The sequence below is a fragment of a genome, unplaced genomic scaffold (genome assembly GCF_019419815.1).
Source record: "Pyrus x bretschneideri cultivar Hongxiangsu unplaced genomic scaffold, Pyrus_bretschneideri_v1 Contig62, whole genome shotgun sequence".
NCBI lineage: Eukaryota > Viridiplantae > Streptophyta > Magnoliopsida > Rosales > Rosaceae > Pyrus > Pyrus x bretschneideri.
The window spans coordinates 437014-461191 of NW_025999801.1; the positions used below are offsets into that span (position 1 = coordinate 437014).

General features: G+C 38.5%; 1 protein-coding gene and 1 long non-coding RNA gene across 2 annotated transcripts; one reads left to right on the top strand and one right to left on the bottom strand.

Annotated features, from left to right (window-relative positions):
• The first annotated feature begins 8824 nt into the window (after nt 1–8824).
• Nucleotides 8825–11170, top strand: LOC125471855 (nuclear pore complex protein NUP1-like). The gene is made up of 3 exons (XM_048572718.1): nt 8825–9426; nt 9591–9744; nt 10191–11170. Exons 1-3 carry the CDS (start codon nt 9175–9177, stop codon nt 10742–10744), a joined length of 960 nt encoding a protein of 319 aa, XP_048428675.1. The 5' UTR covers nt 8825–9174; the 3' UTR covers nt 10745–11170.
• A 612-nt stretch (nt 11171–11782) lies between these two features.
• On the bottom strand, nt 11783–14276 carry LOC103933599. The gene is made up of 3 exons (XR_665140.3): nt 13440–14276; nt 12276–12535; nt 11783–12037 (listed from the first exon to the last, which is right to left on the bottom strand). It is a non-coding gene; the product is annotated as an uncharacterized LOC103933599 (long non-coding RNA).
• Nucleotides 14277–24178: the final 9902 nt, after the last annotated feature.

Sequence of the window (24178 nt, forward strand, 5' to 3'; positions counted from 1 at the left end):
AAAGGGGGATTGAGGTTTTGATGAAATTAAACTAAATGCAACGATTGTAATTTAAAAGCAGAATATAAATATGAATGTGATGAAAATATGGATGAATGCTAGCTAGAAGGTTCTTCTCCACACATGTCACACTTGCATACACTTTGATTTTCAGTTGGTCTTTCGATAAATTATGAAACTCAACACCCCGGGTTAATTAGGTCCGCTTAAATTAACCGTCAAGTTTTCCTTAAGTTAATGAATTGGATGGGTTAGCGCAACGCAATTCAAAACATTCTCCAAAAGTCCTTTACGTGAAAAGCACAATAAAGATACAATCAAAGATCATTAAGCGTCATGAAAACTATAAGTATTGACGAGGCATTCGTTACTATGATTGCATGAAACTTATGCCAAGAATTTATTTAACGCGATTGTTTATAAGCAACCTCCACTACTTGTGAAAATAAGTTCATAACTATTAGGTGAAATTCACTTATATTCTAGCGTCATATTCATGCATGAAAATTAAGCGTGCACTCTCAATCAACATACATAAATAAGTTATCGATCAAGCAGTTAAACAAATTGAACCCACAACTTATGAAATTCCAACCAAATATAATCAATTCATATTGCAAGCATAAACATGGTTTTGAATCACCCCCTAGCAAACTAGGGGGATTTAGCCTCTCATGTTCACAACAAGAAAAATAGAATTGAATTTAAACATAAAGAACAAAGGATTGATTACACCTAGAACGCCCAACGAATCCACGTGAATTTCTGCGCGTCGAAGCTCCTCTTTCCTCTTCTCCTTGCTGCGACAGTGAGGTTAAATGGTGTTTTTGGTTGATTTTCTGGTTTGGGAATAGGTTTAGGGTAGTGTGGTGGTGCGGCAAGGTGTAGGATGGTGTGGAATGGTGTGGGAATTGGCTGCGGCAGATTTGGATTAATGGGAGAATATTGTAATGGTGGCTGCGGGATGGATGATTGGTGTGTTGCGGCTGTTCATAAAAAAAAATGGAATATGGTAGTGACGGCTGCCAAATATTGGAATGGGAAAAAAAAAGGTTCTATGATGCTACGGATTGGGGGGGGGGGGGGGGGGGGGGGGGTTAATTAGGGTGTATATGGTTGAATGAAATTAGGGTCATGGAATTATGGTGGCTCCTATAAAAATGGGATATGGTATGCACGGATTGATGGGAGGACAAATGGGAAAAAGTGGCTGATTAAAAAAACTAGCATGAATGAATTAGGGTTTATGGATGCTTGCGGCTAAAAGCCAAAAAAATGGGATCAAAGGTTTTTAAAGAGTGAATCAGGGAGAATGGAGAGAATGATAGAAAAATGTAAATGGTGGCTGCCGCCATTTTTTAATTCATTAGGGTTATGGTAATGGGAAAGAATGGAGTAAAAAGGAAAAATGGGATTTGCGGCAAAGGTGGGAATTTTAATATGGGATGGTGGCTCCGGAATCAAACCTTTTTGGTTTATTAGGGTGAATAATAAAATGGCATGAATGGGTGCTACGAATTAGAATGAAATTAGGGTGGAATAATGGGAAAGGTGCGGCTAAGTATGTAAAACCTAGGGTTTTAAATATGTTTGGTTCCTAGCTTATTTTTATTAACGAAAATAAATTCAAAGGCTTACGAAAATAGGAAATTAAAACATAAATATAAAGGTGCGGCTAGGAAGGGAAATAGGGCTAGGGCCTTGGTTTTGTGTCCTAAAGTGCCTATAAGGCCGTCAAAGTGGCTAGAAAATACGGACGTTTAAGTTTAGGAAAGGTTACCAAAACGGGAAACTTAGGGTTAACTTTCCTAAAATAGGAAACCTTGTTTGAGTAGGATTCTTCATTTTGGTAAGAATTCATCGTTGGCGTAGGAATTCGTCGTTTCTTCAAGTCTTCAACTCATTCATTCCTCTTTCGCTCCAAAAGAGTCCAATTTGCATCTTCTTGCACACTTTGGCCTTATAATCTGAAAATACACAAAAGTGGCCTTAAACACTAAAACAACTAAGTAAACACAACATAAATGCACGAGAACAAGCTAATTAAGTAGCATGAATATGCTCCTATCAGAAACAACACTCAAGCCCTTATAAATATTGGCCAAAACCGGGATAGCAAGACTGAAAGATTCACCTGCAGCCATCTTGCTAGCAACTTTGAAAACCCCAGGACGAACAAAGTTGACGTCGCCGATTGGAAAAACAAACTTACAAAGCCAACAAGCTAAGAAATCAGCTAGGTAAGATTCTTCCACATGCTCTGGTGCTATGCCAAGGTCTTCAAACGCTCTCAACTCGGCAGGGGAACGGCGCCTAGCTGAACCAATGGCACCAGACGGATATGGGTCTCCCTTTGGCTTAGTGGTCTTGTTGCAACTTCTTCTCTTCGAGGACTTCTTGTACCTTGCGTCCTCCCAATACCAGAAGCGGATCCATGAAGAAATCTTCACGCCTGATTCACCTCGAGCATCTTGGGAAAGCTTGTGATATGCCCAAAATAAACAGCGACAACTTGCAGGCAATCCTCGGTTGTTGCAGAGAGAAAGTTCCTCCGCACTAGGAACGACCTCGTCATAAAACTTGCCTTGGATTGGCAATCCCCCTATCTTGTGGAGATCCCAAAGTGAAATTGACATCTCTCCTTGAGCTGTATGAAGCGTGTTAGTCGCTGAACACCAATGCTCGAAGAATGCATGAAGGACAGAATGATGGAGATCATAACTAAACAAAGATGCGTACACGGCATGGTAAAGGCCCACGCTAGTAAGCACATGTTTAGATCGGCCCAAGACATCTTCGAGCCACTCCCAATAAGACTCAGCAAAAACAGCTTCTCCGGTAGTCGACAAGACATCATTCCAAGCCATAGCTCCGCTGCGAATGTGATCTCCGAGAAGCTTAAACGGAGCCGGATGATTGTCACGAGTATGGTGCGAAGGGTTCAAGATAAGAATCCCCAGTGTGCACGCCTCCTTCTCCGTATTTGATCGAACAAAGTCTGCCACCTTCCAAGATACTTCAGAAGACCATGACTTAATATGCATGGAGTTGTCTTTTGTAGGAAGCGCAAGCGCCTTAAGGCCAGTCAGTGGGGTGTAAATCTTCAGCGTTGTTCCCCTATCTTGCGAATCACCTTCCTTCGCGAGAATGGTGATGGTGTTGCTCTTAAAACATTTGAAAAATACCATGACTGCAACAAGTTCCAAGCAGCGGCAAGAGGCACAACAACGTCACCACCGAGGAAAATTATGATCAAAAGACACTACACAGCATAAACTCGCTGCAGTCTTTTGCACAACCCCACACGGTAAAAGTGACACACTGCAACAAGTTCCAAGCAGCGGCAAGAGGCACAACAACGTCACCACCGAGGAAAATTATGATCAAAAGACACTACACAGCATAAACTCGCTGCAGTCTTTTGCACAACCCCACACGGTAAAAGTGACACACTGCAACAAGTTCCAAGCAGCGGCAAGAGGCACGGCAACGTCACTACCAAGGGAAGACTGACCAAAATGCATTACACAGCAAAATCCCTTTGCAATCTTTGCACAGCACCACTCTTTCTACACCACCAATTTATGCGTTCCTGGGTTCTTCGTCGGTTTGGCAGCCTCAGCCTTGCAGATCACCACCTAAAAAAAAAAAAAAAAATATGATGATGTTAGGTTGCAGATCACGATATATATAAAAAAATACAACCAAAAAAAAATGATGATATTGGGTTGCAGATCACGATATATAAAAAAAAAAATTATTATTATGATGTTGGGAAGCACCTTAATAAAAAAGAGGTAGCAATGATGATGTTGGGAAGCATCTTTCAAAGACAGCACCAGCTGCCAAACTCAATGTAGAATAAGAAATTTATGAGCTCCTGTTTTTTTTTCTCTTCCGTCTTCATCACCAGAGGCCCTTTATATAGAAAAAAAAAACGACAATGTAGAATAAAAAATAATAAAATAAAGTAAAATGAAATGATGATGTTGGGAAGTAATGATGAAAGTAAAGAATAAAAAAATAAAAAAAATAAAAAAATAAAAAGCAACTCTGGTGGATCAATCCACCGAAAGAAAAAAAAAAAGAATAATAAAAAAATATAAATATAAAATAAAATAATAAAAAATAATAAAATAAAGTAAAATGAAATGATGATGTTGGGAAGTAATGATGAAAGTTAAAAAAAAAAAAAAAAAAAAAAACTTTGGTGGATCTGTGCCACCGAGAGAAAAAAAAAAAATCTTGGTGATGTACATGTTTTCTCTGTTTTTAGCACAATACACTAAATAAAACGAAGTATGTTCATTGATTTCCGAGTGATTACAAAAAAAAAAAAAAAAAAAAAAAAATGGCAGAAAGATGGAGTCTTCACAAAGGTTGTGTACTTGAGGCCCCACTACGTGGCAACACTCTCGGAACAGGAGGTATCGGAGCAAGAGGCATCGGAGCGGGAGACACCGAAGATAGATCATTCAAGGCCCCAAACCTTGGTGGAACGCTGGATGACCCAGGAAAGAGGTGCCTCTGGAAGAAAGCTGCAAACCGTTGACGATCATCAAGCTCATCAAGCTTCCTCTTCATGCCCGACGAATAGTTATTTGCAAGCACATGCAAACTTCTATTCTCGTACTTAAGCTGTTTAATCTTCTGCTTAAGATCTTCCACCTCTGCCATCAATGATTCCACTTGACGGGACCGAGCAAGCAGGCGTTGGCCCATGTTGGACACAGAGCCCACACTGAACACTAAGAGCGAGGGACTCTTGAACGGCCAACTCATCGGACCGTCCTGACAGCAGCCTACTATCTTTTGGAGTAAGGAGGTTCCTAGCTACTATTGTAGCTGTTGTGGCGTCCTGCATCACGGAGTCTTCACCTGTAAGAGGACCGTTAGAAGATAAGAAAGAAGGACACCATACATTACCTTGAAGCGGCGCAACCGGATCACTGCTGAGACTCAATTCTAAGCTAAGGTTCGATGGGTTAGCCATTTTTCAAAGGTGTTAAAAGAGATGGGTGGATGGAGTTAAAACTCAAAAGGCCGGAGATGATTTTCAGGAATGAGCAACCTTCAAAGTATGCATGTTACAGGTGATCAATACCTCTATAAAAAGGAAGAGGCGCTTGCTCAGAAATCAAAGAGGCGTTGGTTCAGAAATCGAAGGGCCGCTTATTCAAAAGTGAAGAGACATCGCTCTGCAAATCTCAAAAGCTGGATTTTCCGGCGTAAGTTAGGCGACGCTTTCTCGGCTTTCCAGAAAACGCGTTCAACTTTGTCAAAAGATCTCCGACAAAGTTGAAAACACGTGGAGACTGGCGACGCTTTCGCGGCTTTTCAAAGCACGGGTGCCACTTTGTCAAAAGATCACGTGGAGGTCATCATCGCAGCTACACGTCTTTAGCTGACAAGCGCAAAGTTCGGCGACGCTTTCTCTGCTTTTCAGAAAACGCGTGCCATTTTGTCAAAAGAGACGCTCGTGCAGAAATCGAAGAGGCGTCGTTCAGAAATCGAAGAGTCATCACTATTTCAAAAAGCTGGATTTGCGGGATCAAAACGTTTGTCGACAAGGGTAAAAGAACAGTACCACCACTTGTTATTGGGAAATCCCTATATATGTCGACCTTCATCTTTTATGGCAAGGCAAACCTGCAAACAAGAAAAAAAATGCCCAACTCTTCCTCACCTCCGAGAGTACACTCCCAGCAAAGCATCTCAAAATGCTCAGTTTTCTTCCTCTCCGAGAATACCTTTGCAAACAAATGACACCAAGGCAAAAGTATCTCATATCATCAAGGGCGAAAGCAAAGGTATCTCATATCATGCTTTTCCCCTATCTTTTCCTTTGCCCTTGTTCTCACCTGCCAGGACAAGGACAGAGAAAGCAATATGTCGGAACCTCCACTCAAACTTGCGCTGCCACCAAGAAGTAATGGTCCATTCAAATGCAAGGTTTGCATTCAACTCCTGCATCAGGAACAAATAGTACAAGAGAAGATGCTAAACCTGCATAAGGAAATACCACTTCTACAAAGGGGAGCAAGTAAGGCAAGTGAAAATGATGCATTGAAGCATGTGGAGACAAGCGACAACTGCATATGCTGAGCTATCCTCTAACCCTCTTCAATACGAATTGGAGAGATTGAATAAAGAAACAGAAAAAAAGGAGTAAGCTCAGACCTTCGGGGAAGACCAAAAGAATCCTGCTACCCAGTTCAAGAGTAGCACAAAGGAAAATCAACGATAGGGGGAGACCAAAAGAATCCTCCAGCCCAGTTCAAGATCAAGCCTTGATGGCCCTTGAAGAAATCATAAGTCCGATTCAAAATCAAGTGTTCACCACCCTTGAATCAAATTCAACTCCAGATCAAAGGAGTAAGCTCAGACCTTCGGAGGAGACCAAAAGAATCCTCCAGCTCAGTTCAAGAGTAAGCTTGTGGAAAATCAACGATTGGAGGAAACCAGAAAATCTTCCAGTCGAGCTCAAGATCAAGCCTCGATGGCCCTTGAAGAAATTTCCAGCCCAATTCAAAGATCAAGCCTCGACGGCCCTTGGGTTGACATCTACATTAAGGGACTTCAAAACGCATCTTCTACACGTGACAAGCACATGTCTACGACACGCCTTGAAGTGGGGGCATTTGTAGACATCAAAATTTCGGTGAAATAAATGTTGACCAAAAATTAAAATTTCAACGCTCACATATCACATAAATTTTACATGTAGCGTGTGACTCAACGAAAAATCGAAATAAATTGGAAAAGTCATCAAATAGGACACGTGTCAATACCTGGCAGAAATGATTTATTTCATCTGATTATTTAAATCCAAAAATCAAGTTTTGGAATTCTATAAATAGGAGGCCAAGACATTCATTTTGGAAGGAAGGAAGAAAGAAAGAAGCCTTGAAACTCTAAAGCTCTCAAGCAAATCCCGAAGAATCAAGAAAGCACTTTTCGTTCATCGTTCATCATCCATCAACCTTCAAGATCAAGCCCCAACGGCCCTTGAAGAACTTCCACCAACTCAAGATCAAGCCCCGACGGCCCTTGAAGAAAGTGTTCATCGTTCATCATCTGTTCATCCTAAGATCAAGCCCCAACGGCCCCTTTGGATCAACAACCTCAACAAATCCACACATCCGATTGTTCTTCAAGATTAAGCCCAGAAGCCCTTGAAGATCCGCTCATCTATCAACCTTCAAGATCAAGCCCCGACGGCCCTTGAAGAACTCCAACCAATTCAAGATCAAGCCCCGACGGCCCCTTGAAGAAAGTGTTCATCGTTCATCATCCATCCTCCTTCAAGATCAAGCCCCAACGGCCCTTGAAGAACTCCCACCAAATCAAGATCAAGCCCCGACGGCCCCTTGAAGAAAGTGTTCATCATTCATCAACTGTTCATCCTTAGATCAGGCCCCGACGGCCCTTTGGATCAACAATTCATCCACAAACCTACACCCTTCGAAGATAGAATCAGAGGACCAAATTACAAAGAGATTGTAACCCCAAAATCCTTAATACAAAAAAATATATTTTGTACACGTATTCTTGTCGCTTGTTTCAGGAATTATTCGTGTTTACAGAGGGGGACACTTAAAGGACACAGTGTTGCAATTCTGCTTGATTCTGGCAGCACCCATAACTTTGTGGATTCTCGATCACTTAAAAAATTGGGTTGGCAACCTCAGACTATTTCTGCCTTTTGAAGTCATGATTGCGGATGAGGGGAAAATTACAGGTTCTGGGTATTGCTCTAGCACACCATTGTCACTTGTAGCCTATACTTGTATTGTGGATGTATATGCCATTCCCTTAGGGGGCTGTTGTCTTGGGATTTTCAGTTAATGACACTTGAATTCCACAAGGATAATGTGCAGTACAAACTTTTTCACACTTAAGGAGCTTTGCCCTTGATTAAGGAGGTCTCCCTACAAAACTTTGACAAGGAAATGCACATTTCCAATATGGGGCTATTCTTATATTCCTTGGAGTCCAAGAAATTAGAAGCTTGTGATCTTAACCAAGCTCAACTAAAGGAATTGCAGGATTTAATGAGACACTTCTCTTCCATTTAATATGGTTCGAAATCAAGTATTCATATTGCAGGACGTGACAGCTCTCATGAGCAGAAAGGAATTATAACACTTCATACCACTCATCCTCCAAGTTCACTCCATTTGAACTGTTGTATGGATACCCTCTTCCTATGGTGGTTTCTCATGAGATTAGGACAACCAGATTGGATTTAGCATAACAATGTTTGAAGGATAGGGACACAATCTTATCTGTTCTTAAGAGAAACCTGGAAGTAGCTCAGCATAGAATAAGAATGCAAGCAAATAAGCACAGGTCTGAAAGGGAGTTCTCTGTTGTGGATTTTGTGTACCTCAGGCTTGTCCCTTACCAATTGCAAGCCCTGAATACTCATTCATTCCATAAATTGCAACCCGGGTTTTATGGGCCGGTGGGCCCTATGAGATTGTGGAAAGAATTGGAACGATAGCTTGTAAATTGAAACTGCATAAGGGAACAAAAATTCACCAGTCTTCTATGTCAGTTGCCTCAAGAAACACTTGGGTAATTTGGTTCAACCATAAACTGTGTTACCTGAGCTAAAGGAAGGTGGGTTGTCACACTCAGTGCCCCATACAGTATTGGCTCGAAGGATCTATAAGAAAGGACAAACAGGTGGGGTTCGATTGCTGATACACTATTTGGATGACGTTGATGAGAACGCCACTTGGGAAGACTTGGATGACTTCAAGATTAAGTTTCCAGATTTCAAGCTTGAACCTTGAGGTGTCATAAGGGGGAGTGATGTTAGGGTCTTCGAATTAGTGAAAGCTTAATCACTAAGTAATTTGGTTGTTAGCCTTTAATTGGTTGTTTTGTCATTTTGTTAAAAGTAGTTTGTGAAATGCTAAGCTGACACCCGGACTCTTTTAAATGGAGCAATGGCACCCTTGCTTTTGTAACGGTTATTTGAAAATAAAAATTATAAAAAATAGCAAGCACGTTTTCTGTGCTCTTCTTCCACCTTTCGTGTATCCTCCATTACTGCAACTTGTCGAGGTTGAGCTACCGGATTCTGGTTGGTAGCTATCATTCCCTCTCTCTCTCTAACCCCCACAAAATTTTGAACCCTAGCGCTCTTTCTCTCTCCTCTCTCTCATGGCGTCGGCCGCGCGGGAAGAGAAGCAGAAGCAGGCATATGAAGGATTGGGTGCGGGTGGAAAGATCCGGAAGACGCCGTTTCGACGCACCACCCAAGCGACATCATACGATCGGCCACCAACGATTTTACGAAACCTTCTGGAGCCGCCAACGATGGCTGGCTCTCGAAGCTCGTCGATCCGGCTCAGCGCCTCATCTCCGCCAGTGCCCACCGCCAACGCCTTCCTCCGCCTCAGTCGCCTTCAACAGGTTCGGCTTTGCTACTTTCCTGACTACCTTTGTTTACTATTCCAGGGGTTTCTTAGTTTTCGGGGGCATTTTGTTTGGGTTTGATCATTATTATATTTGGTTTTCTATGCATATTCATACGACTTCAAAATAATTAATTTGAACATTATGGGTATGGTATGCAGGATTTTCTGGATCTGGATGATGATGACGATTGTAATGGGGTTGCATCCGATTCAAGAGGAAAGGCGGAGGCAACTTCGATCAAGAATACTCCAGTTTACTATGAAGTGAAGACTTCAGCTTCCCCTACCGTATTTGCTGCCAGTTGGCAACCTGGTAAATCTCCTGTATTTGCTACCGCTTTCAACTCTACATCTTTGTCAACTGGGCTTTCTTATGTAGCATCCTCCGTTGCTCCTGCTATGAACAGTGCGCCTATTGTATCCGAGGATCCTCCATTGCCGTTACTACTTGCACTAACAGTGTGCCTTTTGGATTTGGAGGATCCTCAACTGCTGCTGCTACTACTAACAATGTGTCTTTTGTATTTGGAGGATCCTCCGTTGCTGCTACTACTAGCACTAACAGTGTGTCTTTTGTATTTGGAGGATCCTCCGTTGCTGCTACTACTAGCACTAACAGTGTGCCTTTTGTATTTGTTGTATTTGGAGGATCCTCCGTTGCTGCTACTACTACTAGCACTAACAGTGTGCCTTTTGCATTTGGAGGATCCTCCGTTGCTGCTACTACTAGCACTAACAGTGTGCCTTTTGTATTTGGAGGATCCTCGTCTGCCGCTGCTACTACTATCAGTGCGCCTATTACTTTTGGAGGATCCACGGTTTCTTCTACAAATAACAACAGTGGATCTTTGTTTCGGTCATCCAATGGTGCATCCTCAACTTCCATGTTCTCATTCACTTCAACTGCACCTACTAGTGCCCCATCACAGCCTCCATTTGGCAACTCCAATCCTGCATTTCCATTTGGTTCCCCAGGTAATAATGATCAAATGAATATGGAGGACAGTATGGCCGAAGACACAAATCAGGCATCGACACCTACAGCCCCAGGTTTTGGTCAACAGCCGGTTTTAACCTCACAATCTGCCTCTGTATTCGGAGGAACACCCGCAGCCCCAGCAGCAAGCCCCTTCCAAGCAGGCCAACAGAACCTAACCAACCCACAGAACCCTAACCCATTTCAGGCTTCTGGTAGTTTGGGTGCGAATCAGGGGTTAGGGGGAAGCTTCTCAGTTGGCTCCAGTGGTGCTGATGGTGACAAGTCTCACCGAAGAATAATTAAAGTTAAACACAACTGGCCCCGGATGAAGTAAAAACTCAGTGGTGTGGTTGTTAGGAGTTTCTCTGTTTGTCTGGGTGAATATTAGAGTTAAGAGATGGCTGTTGTCACCCACAATGGTTCGACACTGATGAAGGTATAACTCGGCCTTCTCAGGTTCTTGACGGGATGATTCTGTTTGCTTCACAGATATTTCTTTCCCTTTTCTTTGCACTACCGAGCCAAATTTTCGTGGTTGCAATGAGAGCGAAAGTTTTTGCAAATTTTGTACCAATTTGTAGTCGGAACGATTATGCCTTTGTTTTAGTACATGTAGTAGGTGAATGGTTTTGTATTAGTACTTGTAGGGGATAGGCTTCCTGGTTGGGTAATTGCGTTATCAACTCTTCTGTGTACTCTGCTATTTGTATCATAAAAGAAAACAGCTGTGAATGTCACAGCTTCTCTGCCGGCGACCTAATTTTTTTGATTCCGAATAAATGTTTTATTTGTTCCTATGCAAATTTCTTTCGGTACCTGTTCTGGCATTGTCTTTGTTTGGAAAGGTTTGTATGAGACAAGCTAATGTAACATCAGCTACGCACCGGTGCCTGAGATTATCATGATGAGTCGTTGGCCTGTGCTAGAGTCACGCGATTGACAACAATCCATTGAAAGGGAAAACAAAATCAGAACACTGTTACCAAACAAGCTTTCAGAAACAAAAACGACTCATTTCATCACAGTTACCAAATAAGCTTTAGTTTCAGTTTTCAAAAAATTGAAAACAGAAAACTTAAAACGACGAAAAGGTAGTCATGTGTTATATTATTTTCCAAGGAAACGTAATTATGCAAAGTAAAAGATATAATCTTAGAAGTTCAACACCTCCAAATGTCCAACCGAAACTAGGGTGTCATAATTTGTGTGAAAAAAGATTGCATCTTCCACCCGACCCTTGGATAACACAGTTGGCTCATATCTAATGTGAAGCAAAATGGTGACAGATGAATCAGCTAACTCTCGGACATCAATCCGTCACCACAGGCTTCGTGATGGAACTTAGTCCGGTGAGGTTTTAGTTGAGTCAATATAAAGCAATGCTAGAAAGGTTTATCACTTTTTAACACATCCAAGACATGAATCTGCCAATGCCAAACAGGAATATAACCTCTTCGCAGTCTAACATCGATCCCTACTAGAAAATATATCAACAGGAACAACTCAATTCACAATTAGAACAATAACGAAAGGATCAAGCACTAGCAACTCAGTTTGCTCATTTAGTTGGTTCAGCAGACTGAGTAGTCTTGACCTCTCTGGGGCACTGAGATACATATGGTTTGAGCTGCATGCAAGAACGGAAAAATGTAATTTAGAACTACATGTATGCACTTATCAGAGTGAGGAGTAAATTGTCCATTTATAGGTCGAATGTATTTATTAAAATAGCATAGTTGAAGTGTGTCAACGAAGCTGCAAAGTGTATCAGTGAACTTCCAACCGGAAGCTCTAACTTAAAGATGAATATTACGAAAGAATGAGAAAAAAATGAAACAAAGTAAGAGAAACAGAAACATGTTCACCTTGAAGTCGGTTAAATCTGGGACTACATAGTTAGGCAATTTCTCGTGCTGCACGACATACTTAGCTGAAAAAATTTAGACAATTTTAAAAACATGTCAAGTAGTAATTTTTACAAATTGAATGAGCACATCGTCAATTTCTTCCCCTTGTAGAAATCCCTAGGGGCACGTTTGGAGGAAAGAATGTCAAGTGATGACATTTGCTTTCAATGAAATGCCCTTCCTAACCCGAGTATTAGTCCCAATGGCATCTTCTTCACCTTTTATCACAATAAAATAAACCAAAACCAACCAGCAAATATGCTTAAAACATGAAAAATTAACAAAGAAATCAGCTCAGGAGACGGGAGCAAACAATGGTGAAACCAAGAATTTATCTCCGGACAATGAACTCAAAAATTTAAATCTTGATTAACAGTGCTTTTATTCAATGTTGAAGACAATATCACAAGTCAGAATTATCTTCGACACGTATTCATAGAACGTTGCATCATACCTCATTGTCTATACAATCAAAGTATACTAAATTTTGAAAAACACTAATAACATACCTTAGTTTATGCCAAGACCTAGTCACTTCACATATTCAACAATCTACCTTATATACTAATTCTATGGGAAAATGAAGGACATAAATGACTGCAACATTATGATGCATTCTTCTGAATAAGATGTGTATTGAATATCGATTCATCTTTCACCACATTTTTTTATTTCATGTTGGGGCATGGAAACAATTTAGTTAAACCTCCTAACTCTCTGTCCCGCCCGCCATGTCCTATATCACTCAAACCGAAAATTCGACAGACATTTCGAGATCTTTCCATTCCGCCAAAGGAAAGCAAGACTAGCAATTTGATTTTGATTCATGAAACTGCGTAACAAAAATTGAATTACTAATACAATTAAAAGTTTTAGCCTCCACCCAATTCAAATGTTTTGGTTTCAGAGGGAAATTTTCAGAAAGCTATGAGATTTCAAGCTATTTCAAAGATGTAGATCCAATTCAAGATTTTGGGTTAGGATAAAGGAACCCTTTTCATACTTACACACAAACTCACAGACCAAACAATACTTATTAATTAATTAAATAAATTGCACTAATCATGAGCAGATTAAACAAATACAATGGAAGGTGGGATATAGTAGAACTGTAGAAGGTACCTGAAGGAGGGCTGAGAGCGGAGGAGTGAGGTTCTGACTTTGATGTCTTCGTAGAAATGCTTGCTGGGTTTCTGGTCCGCTGCAAGCGAAGCCGAGTGCTAGAGAGAGAGGGGGAGGGTTTAGGGCTTTTCTTTTCTTATTTAAATAAAAATTAGAAAGAAAATAATGAAATGAAAAATGAAAATTGGATATGTCAATTTTCACATTTAAATTCTATTTTAGTTAATTACCTCCCTTAAATTTTTTATTTTATTTTGTCACTTTTTTTTTTTCAGGGTCCTAAATTTTCATTTGTTATTTCGTTTATTTTATGATGCGTGGACAACCAGTGAACCATTTAAATTGATTGTGTTTGGGGTGGAAATTAAGAGTGACATATAAGTACAAGGAGTAAACTGATATAATCTTAGAGCTTGTTTGATATAGAAGATTGAATTTTAAGAGGATTAGAAGAGGACAAAACATAAAGAAAATCTTTCTTCTAATCATCTCATTCGGAAAAAATTGGAAGTGATAAATTTTATTCTTGAGTAATTCATTTTCTACTGTCAACCAAAATTTTTTCATTTCTTCTTTCAATATACTATTTTTTTTTTAATTTCTTCTTTCAATATACTTTTTTTTGGGGTCAAAATCTTTCAATATATTTTGAAAATAATTGTTTATTCATTCGAATTCAATCCTCCATACCACATGGAGGCCATATACTCATTTTTCTTCTTAATAGAAATGAGAAAGCGAGTTTTCTTTCAACGGTAATTCCAAGGTAAGCATTTCACACTCTTTTTTCTTCTGCAAATGCTTGTTAATGTTTTTTTTATTTTATTTGTGACGAGCGATAACATTAGCGGGTTAAATAGTTAGTTGGTACGGAAGAGGAATCCATTCACTTTTTCATCCATTGTTTTTTCTTGTTTAATTATGTCTGTTGATTCTCATTAGAGTTATTCAATCTACTGACCATATATAAACAAGGATTTATAAGGAAAGGAAAAAGGTACATGAAAATCACTTCCCTTAATTTACACTAAACTTTGACTCTCACACTCTCTCTTTCTTCTTCTTTTTTATTTTTTGGGATAATGGTAAAAAAAATTTACCAACGAACATCTAAATACAAGAGGTCCAAATACAAATGACTTACAACAAAAGAAATGGACGCTAAGTTACACAACACAGGGCCCAAAACACAAGTTGGAGCCCAAAAACAGAAACACCACACCACAATAAAACCCAGCTTTCTGCAAACATCGATGCCGCCTACACAGTACATCCCTACCAACGCAATCCAACGTTCCTGACCGTGCCAAGAATCCACACCCTAGAAACGAGGAAGATGGTGACTCCAACATTTTGCTACGAACACCACACCGAACGCAACCACAGATCGAACGAAACCAATGGAGAACCCACCATCGACAATGCCAATAAAGGTATGTAAACAAATACAAGGTGGTTGTGTGTACACCCGAACCGAAGTTCTACACGCCTTTCAAAAGAACCGCAACCAAGTGTGGTGAAAAGAGTAAGGCCATTACGAATGGCAGTTCGGAGATGGATTTGAGGTTGAAGAGCAGGACTGCCACCGTCACTAACCTTAGCCATAGCTAGGCTGGCAACATTGGAAAATTTATAGAGATGGAGAACACTCACATCGATCTCGAATTGTTTCTTTCTTCATTTAGAAGAACATTTAACCTCAAAATGTATGTAAACTACTAATTCAAGGCACAATCTAGGTGGTGATGCATTGTCATCATCACATATATGAGTCATACCAGAGTCAATTCGTCAAACGCCTCTTTTGTTCTTCGCTTTCCCTGTTCAATATTGAAGACAAGTCCATATTTCAAGCTTCTTTCAAATTCCAATGATTGTTTTCAGTTGGTTGTTTTGAGTTTTGAAGAAATATTGCATGTAGAAACATTTCAACATTACAACAATCAATATAAGACATTCATCAAAATATTTGACAAATAGTACTCGAATTCACATAAATACTAACTAGGTGAGGTTATGACGGTCTTGGTTTGTTCATCTTTGGTGTAATCACACAAAAGTGCGCCCCTAAGCCCTTGGGTCAATAGAGTTCCCCATCCACCATGGTTGGGTAGTTAATAAAAAATTGATGGGCAGATTGGGGTTCGGTTCTGACCCAACCCGCAGACCAAGATATGTCTACCCTTGGCGTGCTGCCTGGTGTGGCATCTCACTACTCATTTACTTTTTGCAATCCACATCAATCCAATTTTTCCACTGCGTCCTGGTTTTAAACTCTCCCCTCTTCCCTTAATGTAGAATGTCACTTGTATTAATACTAACAAAAAAATCATTTGATTTTTCAGCCGCCCATATACCATATGCCATCCTATGTTTTTTATTTTTATCATTAGGAGAGTCAAGATTAGAATTTAAAACCTCTTTGATGTTATGTTTGGAATGAGGGGCTTACTAAGTATCTAAAAAACTGAGGCTAAATTAGTAAAGAACGCACTACAAAGCATTAGATAGAGAGATTTGAAATCCCGTTGACTTGCAAATCCCTCATCCAAACACACCATAGTCTGCAGTATTAACTTATCAATGTGTTTCCATTTTACAACATATTCCAAGTTTAAAAACAAATAGCAAATTGACCAAGTAAGCAGCAATGTATTTCTGCTGACATTTTTCTTCCAAACACTTGGAAATTGGGGAAAGCGAAAACTTTTTTGCTCAATCATTTCCCTACAGAAACAAAAGGTTTCATCTTGAAAATATTGGGCAACTCTCCCAGACAGTACAATAGCGATTGTGAATCTGGTGGCAGAACACACTTGTTCAAAGCCTTTCATTTATGTCTATTGATTCTTATTTGATTTATTCAATCCTCAGATCATAAATAAACAAAGATTTATAAGAAAAGAAAAAGATACGTGAAAATCACTTCCCTTAATTTACATTTTGACCCTCACACCCTCTCTCTTCTTTTAGTAAAACACTTGGAACTCAAAATGTATGTCAAGTATTTTCTTAAAATATATTGGTGACTACCGAGTATTTTTTTTTTAAATAATTGGAAATGGTAGATTGTTCATACACATTACTCTGTTAATTAAGACATGTTCTGGATTATTCTAACCCTAAAATTAGTAGCAGTAGTTTCATTTAGGCTAGGTTAGAGAAAGATTAACCACGGATAAGTCGCTCTTTAACGTCCTATGTAACAGTTTTCCGTGAAATTGCAGGTCTCAATTGCTAGGGCTCATTCTTGCAAGATCAGCTACTGAGAGTTACATGTGTACATTAAAACAGCCGGAGTTCGACGAGAAGGAATATAACGAGAGACACTTAATCTTTAAGATTACTATGTCTCACCTGGAAATTAATATTAGATCTTTCTATCGATCACTTTGTATTCAATTTTGAATTCCACTACCTGGTAAGTGGGAAAGTAGTTATTAGATAATTGCTAAAGTCCCACATCGGAGAGAGACGAGATATTAAATACGTTTAAAAGAATTTACAAAATGTTATGATATTGCCGAGCCTAGTAGCGTGGGCTTGTAACTTAGCAGGGCATTAAAGTGATTGGTTGCCTGCATGAAGCCTAACCAGGTGAGGTTATGGTGGTCTTGGTCTGTTCACCTTGGGTGAAATCGCACAAGTGCGCCCCTAAGCCCTTGGGTCAATAGGGTTCCCCATCCACCATGGTTGGGTAGCTAATAAAAAATTGATGTTCAGATTGGGGTTGGGTTCTAACCCAAGCCCCACAAACCAAGATATGTCTATCCTCGGCGTGCTGCCTGGTGTGGCATCTCACTCCACATTCACTTTTTGTAATCCACCAATCCAATTTTTTCGCTGCGCTCTGGTTTTAAACTCTCCCCCTCTTCCCTTAATGTAGATTGTCATTGATATTAATAATAACAAAAAAAATCATGCGATTTTTCAGCCGACCATATACCATATACCATCCTAAGTTTTTTATTTTTATCATTAGGGAAGTCAAGATTTGAATTTAAGACCTCTTTGAACGTTGGTGTTATGTTTTGAATGAGGGGCTTACTAAGTATCTAAAAAACCGACGCTATTTTAACGAACGCACTACGAAGAACATTGATGTTGTGTTTGGAATGAGGGGCTTACTAATAAGTATCTTAAAAACCAAGGCTAAATTAGTAACGAACGCGCTACAAAGCATTAGATAGAGAGATTTGAAATTCAGTTTACTTGCAAATCCCTCGTCCAAACACACCATAGCCTACAATATTAACTTATCAATGTGTTTCCATTTTACAACATAATCCAAGTTTAAAAACAAATAGCAAATTGACCAAGTAAGCAGCAATGTATTTCTGCTGCCATTTCTCTCCAAACACTTAGAAATTGGGGAAAGCGAAAAGCTTTTTTGCACAATCATTTCCCTACCGAAACAAAAGGTTTCATCTGGAAAATATTGGGATCTCTCAGACAGTACAATAGCGATTGTGAATCAGGTGGCAGAACACACTTGTTCAAAGAAGCACAAAAACCAGCTGACCACTAAACTGGATAGCGGTTTGATTAAAAACATTAGCCACAATCAAAATACGCACAACATCCACTCGCATTAACCGACGTCTGCGGAGAGGCTAGTTAATTAGAGATAATGCAATCGTATGTTGATAGCAATGTTTTGTGTTACATCCAAACCCAAGCTGAAAAACGAGTGTTGAATCATTGCATCGTCGACCTCAAACGAGATTATAAACTTGCTATCTAGCTACTAAACAAATCCCACTGTGACCAAAAGCGTTTCCGAGTCATATTATCTGCTAAAACAAATTATAAACTTAGAAAACTTATAAGAGATAACCTCAATGCTAAAACATATTATTAAGGAGTGAATTTTGAGAGGGTTAGGAGAGGATAAGACATAAATAAACTTCTTCCTTCTAATATTCTCATTTTGGAAAGAATTGGATGTGATAACTTTTATTCTTGAGTAATTCATTTTTTACTTTCAAGATAGCCAAATTTTTTTCATTTCTTCTTTCAACGTACCTTGAAAATAATTGTTTATCCATTATAATTCAATCATCCATACCATATAGAGGCCATATACTCATTTTTTCTTCTTAATAGAAACAACAAAGAGAGTGTTCCTTCAGCCATAATTCCAAGGTAAGCATTTTGTACACTCCTTTTCTCCTCTGCACGCACTTAATTAATTATAAATTATGTCTTTTCTTTTACATACGATAGCATTAGTAGGTTAAACAGTTAGTTGTTAGGGGAAAGGAGACTCCACTGATTTTTTTCTTGTTTAATTATGTCTATTAATGCTCATTTGATTTATTCAATCCACAAACCATAAATAAACAAAGATTTATAAGAAAAGAAAAAAGTATGTGAAAATCACTTCCCTTAATTTACACTTGACTTTGACTCTTACACCCTTTCTCTCTTCATTTAGTAAAACACTTGAACTCAAAATGTATGAAAACTTTTGATGCATGTTCTTAGAATATATTGGTGACTAATGAGAATTTTTTTTTTTTAAATAATTGGAAATGGTAGATTGTTCATGCATTTAATAAAGACATGTTCTGGATTATTCTAACCCTAAAATTAGTAGCAGTAGTTTCATTTAGATTAGGTTATGAGAAAGACTAACCAATGACAAGTCGCTCTTCAACGTCCCGTGAAATCGCAGTTCTCCATTGCTAGGGCTCATCCTTGCAAGATCAGCTACTGAGACTTACATGTTTACATTAAAACAGCCGGAGTTCTACAAGAAGGAATATCATACAGCTCTTCATCTTCCAAATGCTGAATTTATCTTGAGAACGGTAGAACAACTCGTTACAGTTTTACACAAAGCTAGGGACGACTGAAGCACCGATGAAGAGGACAATCAAGCATTATCATCACGATTTACAGAAGAAATCAAAATCACCGTATTATCAGTACTTTTGTTCCTTGAGTCGCAAGGCTTCTGTTCGAAGTAAATATGTAGGAGATGGTATTATAACGAGATACACTTAATCTTTAAGGCTACTATGTCTCACCTGGAAATTAATGTTAGATTTTTCTATCGATCACTTAGTTTGTATTGAATTTTGAATTTCATTACATGGTAAGTGGGAAAGAAGTTATTAGATAATAGCCAATGTCCCACATCGGAGAGAGATGAGATATTAAATATGTTTAAAAGAATTTACATAATGCTATGGTATTGCCGAGTCTAGTAGCGTGGGCTTGTAACTTAGCAGAGCATTAAAGTGATTGGTTGCCTGCATGAAGCCTAACCAGGTGAGGTTGTGGTAGTCTTGGTCTGTTCACCTTGGGTGAAATCACACAAAGTGCGCCCCTAAGCCCTTGGGTCAGTAGGGTTCCCCATCCACCATGGTTGGGTAGCTAAGAAAAAATTGATGTGCAGATTGGGGTTGCGTTCTAACCCAAGCCCCACAAACCAAGATATACATTGATGTTGTGTTTGGAATGAGGGGCTTACTAATAAGTATCTTAAAAACCAAGGCTAAATTAGTAACGAACGTGCTACAAAGCATTAGATAGAGAGATTTGAAATTCCGTTTACTTGCAAATCCCTCGTCCAAACACACCATAGCTTATCAATGTGTTTTCGTTTTACAACATAATCCAAGTTTAAAAACAAATATCAAATTCACCAAGTAAGCAGCAATGTATTTCTGCTGCCATTTCTCTCCAAACACTTAGAATTTGGGTTAAGAAAAAAGCTTTTTTGCACAATCATTTCCCTACAGAAACAAAAGGTTTCATCTGGAAAATATTGGGATCTCTCAGACAGTACAATAGCGATTGTGAATCAGGTGGCAGAACACACTTGTTCAAAGAAGCACAAAAACCAGCTGACCACCAAACTGGATAGCGGTTTGATTAAAAACATTAACGGACGTTTGCGGAGAGGCTAGTTAATTAGAGATAATGCAATCGTATGTTGATAGCAATGTTTTGTGTTACATCCAAACCCAAGCTGAAAAACGAGTGTTGAATCATTGCATCGTCGACCTTAAACGAGATTATATACTTGCTGTCTAGCTACTAAACAAATCCCACTGTGACCAAAAGCGTTTCCGAATCATATTATCTGCTAAAACAGATTATAAACTTAGAAAACTTACAAGAGATAACCTCAATGCTAAAACATATTATTAAGGAGTGAATTTTGAGAGGGTTAGGAGAGGATAAGACAAACATAACTTCTTCCTTCTAATATTCTCATTTTGGAAAGAATTGGATGTGATAACTTTTATTCTTGAGAAATTCATTTTTTACTTTCAAGATAGCCAAATTTTTTTCATTTCTTCTTTCAACGTACCTTGAAAATAATTGTTTATCCATTATAATTCAATCCTCCATACCATATAGAGGCCATATATTCATTTTTCCTTCTTAATAGAAACAACAAAGACAGTGTTCCTTTAGCCATAATTCCAAGGTAAGCATTTTATACACTCCTTTTCTCCTCTGCACGCACTTATTTAATTATAAATTATGTCTTTTCTTTTACACACGATAGTGTTAGCAGGTTAAACAGTTAGTTGTTAGGGGAAAAGAGACTCCATTGATTTTTTTTTCTTGTTTAATTATGTCTATTAATGCTCATTTGATTTATTCAATCCACAAACCATAAATAAACAAAGATTTATAAGAAAAGAAAAAAGTACGTGAAAATCACTTCCCTTAAGTTACACTTGACTTCGACTCTTACACCCTTTCTCTCTTCTTTTAGTAAACACTTGAACTCAAAATGTATGAAAACTTTTGATGTATTTTCGTAGAATATATTGGTGACTAATGAGTATTTTTTTTTAAATAATTGGAAATGGTAGATTGTTCATACACATTGCTCTGTTTAATTAAGACATGTTCTGGATTATTCTAACCCTAAAATTAGTAGCAGTAGTTTCATTTAGGTTAGGTTAAGAGAAAGACTAACCAATGATAAGTCGCTCTTTAACGTCCCGTGAAATCGCAGTTCTCCATTGCTAGGGCTCATCCTTGCAAGATCAGCTACTGAGACTTACATGTTTACATTAAAACAGCCGGAGTTCGACGAGAAGGAATATCATACAGCTCTTCATTTTCCAAATGCTGAATTTGTATTGAGAACTGTAGAACAACTCGTTACAGTTTTACACAAAGCTAAGGACGATCAAGCATTATCATGACGATTTATAGAAGAAATCAAAGTCACCGTATTATCGGTACTTTTGTTCCTTGAGTCGCAAGGCTTCTGTTCGAAGTAAATATGTAGGAGTTGGTATTCTAACAAGATACACTTAATCTTTAGGGCTACTATATCTCACCTGGAAATTAATACTAGTCTATCGATCACTTAATTTGTATTGAATTTTGAATTTCATTACGTGGTAAGTGGGAAAGTAGTTATTAGATAATAGCTAATCTCCCACATCGGAGAGAGACGAGATACTAAATATGTTTAAAAGAATTTACATAATGCTATGGTATTGCCGAGCCTAGTAGCGTGGGTTTGTAACTTAGCAGGGCATTAAAGTGATTGGTTGTCCTGCATGAAGCCTAACTAGGTGAGGTTATGGTAGTCTTGGTCTGTTCACCTTGGGTGAAATCGCACAAAGTGCGCCCCTAAGCCCTTGGGTTAGTAGGGTTCCCCATCCACCATGGTTGGGTAGCTAATAAAAAATTGATGTTCAGATTGGGGTTGGGTTCTAACCCCAAGCCCCGCAGACCAAGATATGCCTATCCTCGGCGTGCTGCCTGGTGTGGCATCTCACTCCACATTCACTTTTTTCAATCCACCAATCCAATTTTTCCACTGCATTTTGGTTTTAAACTCTCCCCCTCTTTCCTTTAATGTAGATTGTCACTTGTATTAATAATAACAAAAAAATCATGTGATTTTTCAACCGACCATATACCATCCTTTTTTTTTTTTTTTTTTTTATATCATTAGGAGAGTCAAGATTTGAATTTAAAATCTCTTCAAATGTTGATGTTGTGTTTGGAATGTGGGGCTTATTAAGTATCTAAAAAAACAGAGGCTAAATCAGTAACGAACGCACAACAAAGAACGTTGATGATGTGTTTGGAATGAGGGGCTTACTAAGGCTAGGTTTGGTACTGAGGTGATTCTGAAAAAAGCTAGTATAAAAAAAAGCTGGGAGCTGTTTTTGTGTTTGGTAAACATTCAGCTTTAGCTTTTTTTCACAGTTTTGGGTGAAAAAAAGCCAAAAACAAGAAGCTGCAAAACCCAGCTTTGAAAAACCGGTTTTTTTTCACATCTGTTTTACATAAAGTTTACCAAACACTATAATACTGTTTTTTTTTTTTTTTCAAAAGCACTTTTACAAAAAAGTTTACCAAACACTCAGCTGCTTTATTTCACAGCTGCTTATTTACACAGCACAGCAGAAGCAGTTTTTTTTCAAAGCACAGTAATACCAAACCAGCCCTAAGTTTCTAAAAGACCAAGGCTAGATTAGTAATGAACGCGCTACAAAGCATTAGATAGCCTACAATATTAACTTATCAATGTGTTTCCGTTTTACAACATATTCCAAGTTTAAAAACAAATCGCAAATTGACGAAGTAAGCAGCAATGTATTTCTGCTGCCATTTCTCTCCAAACACTTAGAAATTGGGGAAACCGAAAAGCTTTTTTGCTCAATCATTTCCCTACAGAAACAGAAGGTTCCATCTGGAAAATATTGGGATCTCTCAGAAAGTTCAATAGCGATGGTGAATCAGGTGGCAGAACACACTTGTTCAAAGAAGCACAAAAACCAGATGACCACTAAACTGGATAGCGGTTTGATTAAAAACATTAGCCACAATCAAAATACGCACAACATCCACTCGCATTAACCGACGTCTGCGGAGAGGCTAGTTAATTCGAGATAATGTAATCGTATGTTGATAGCAATGTTCTGTGATACATCCAAACCCAAGCTGAAAAACGAGTGTTGAATCATTGCATCGTTTACCTCAAACGAGATTATAAACTTGCTATCTAGCTACTAGACAAATCCCACTGTGACCAAAAGCGTTTCGGAGTCATCGTATTTCTAAAACAGATTATAAACTTAGAAAACTTATAAGAGATAACCTCAATGCTAAAACATATTATTAAGGAGTGAATTTTGAGAGGGTTAGGAGAGGATAAGACATAAATAAACTTCTTCCTTCCAATCTTCTCATTTTGGAAAGAATTGGATGTTATAACTTTTATTCTTGAGTAATTCATTTTTTCACTTTCAAGATAGCCAAATTTTTTTCATTTTTTTCATTTCTTCTTTCAACGTACCTTAAAAATAATTGTTTATCCATTATAATTCAATCCTCCATACCACACAGAGGCCATATACTCATTTTTTCTTCTTAATAGAAACAACAAAGAGAGTGTTCCTTCAGCCATAATTCCAAGGTAAGCATTTTATACACTCCTTTTCTCTTCTGCACGCACTTATTTAATTATGTCTTTTCTTTTACACACAATAGCGTTAGCAGGTTAAACAGTTAATTGTTAGGGGGAAGGAGAATCCACTGATTTTTTTTCTTGTTTAATTATGTCTATTGATGCTCATATGATTTATTCAATCTACAGACCATAAATAAACAAAGATTTATAAGAAAAGAAAAAAAAGTACGTGAAAATCACTTCCCTTAATTTACACTCAACTTTGACTCTTACACCCTTTCTCTCTTCGTTTAGTTAAACACTTGAACTCAAAACGTATGTAAACTATTGATGC

Excerpts from the sequence above, each read along its gene's own strand:
- LOC125471855 (XM_048572718.1), top strand. The coding sequence starts at position 9,175 with ATGGCGTCGGCCGCGCGGGAAGAGAAGCAGAAGCAGGCATATGAAGGA. Across the intron at positions 9,427-9,590 it reads GCCTCAGTCGCCTTCAACAG|GATTTTCTGGATCTGGATGA; the intron begins GTTCGGCTTTGC and ends TATGGTATGCAG. Across the intron at positions 9,745-10,190 it reads TGCTGCCAGTTGGCAACCTG|GATCCTCGTCTGCCGCTGCT; the intron begins GTAAATCTCCTG and ends TTGTATTTGGAG.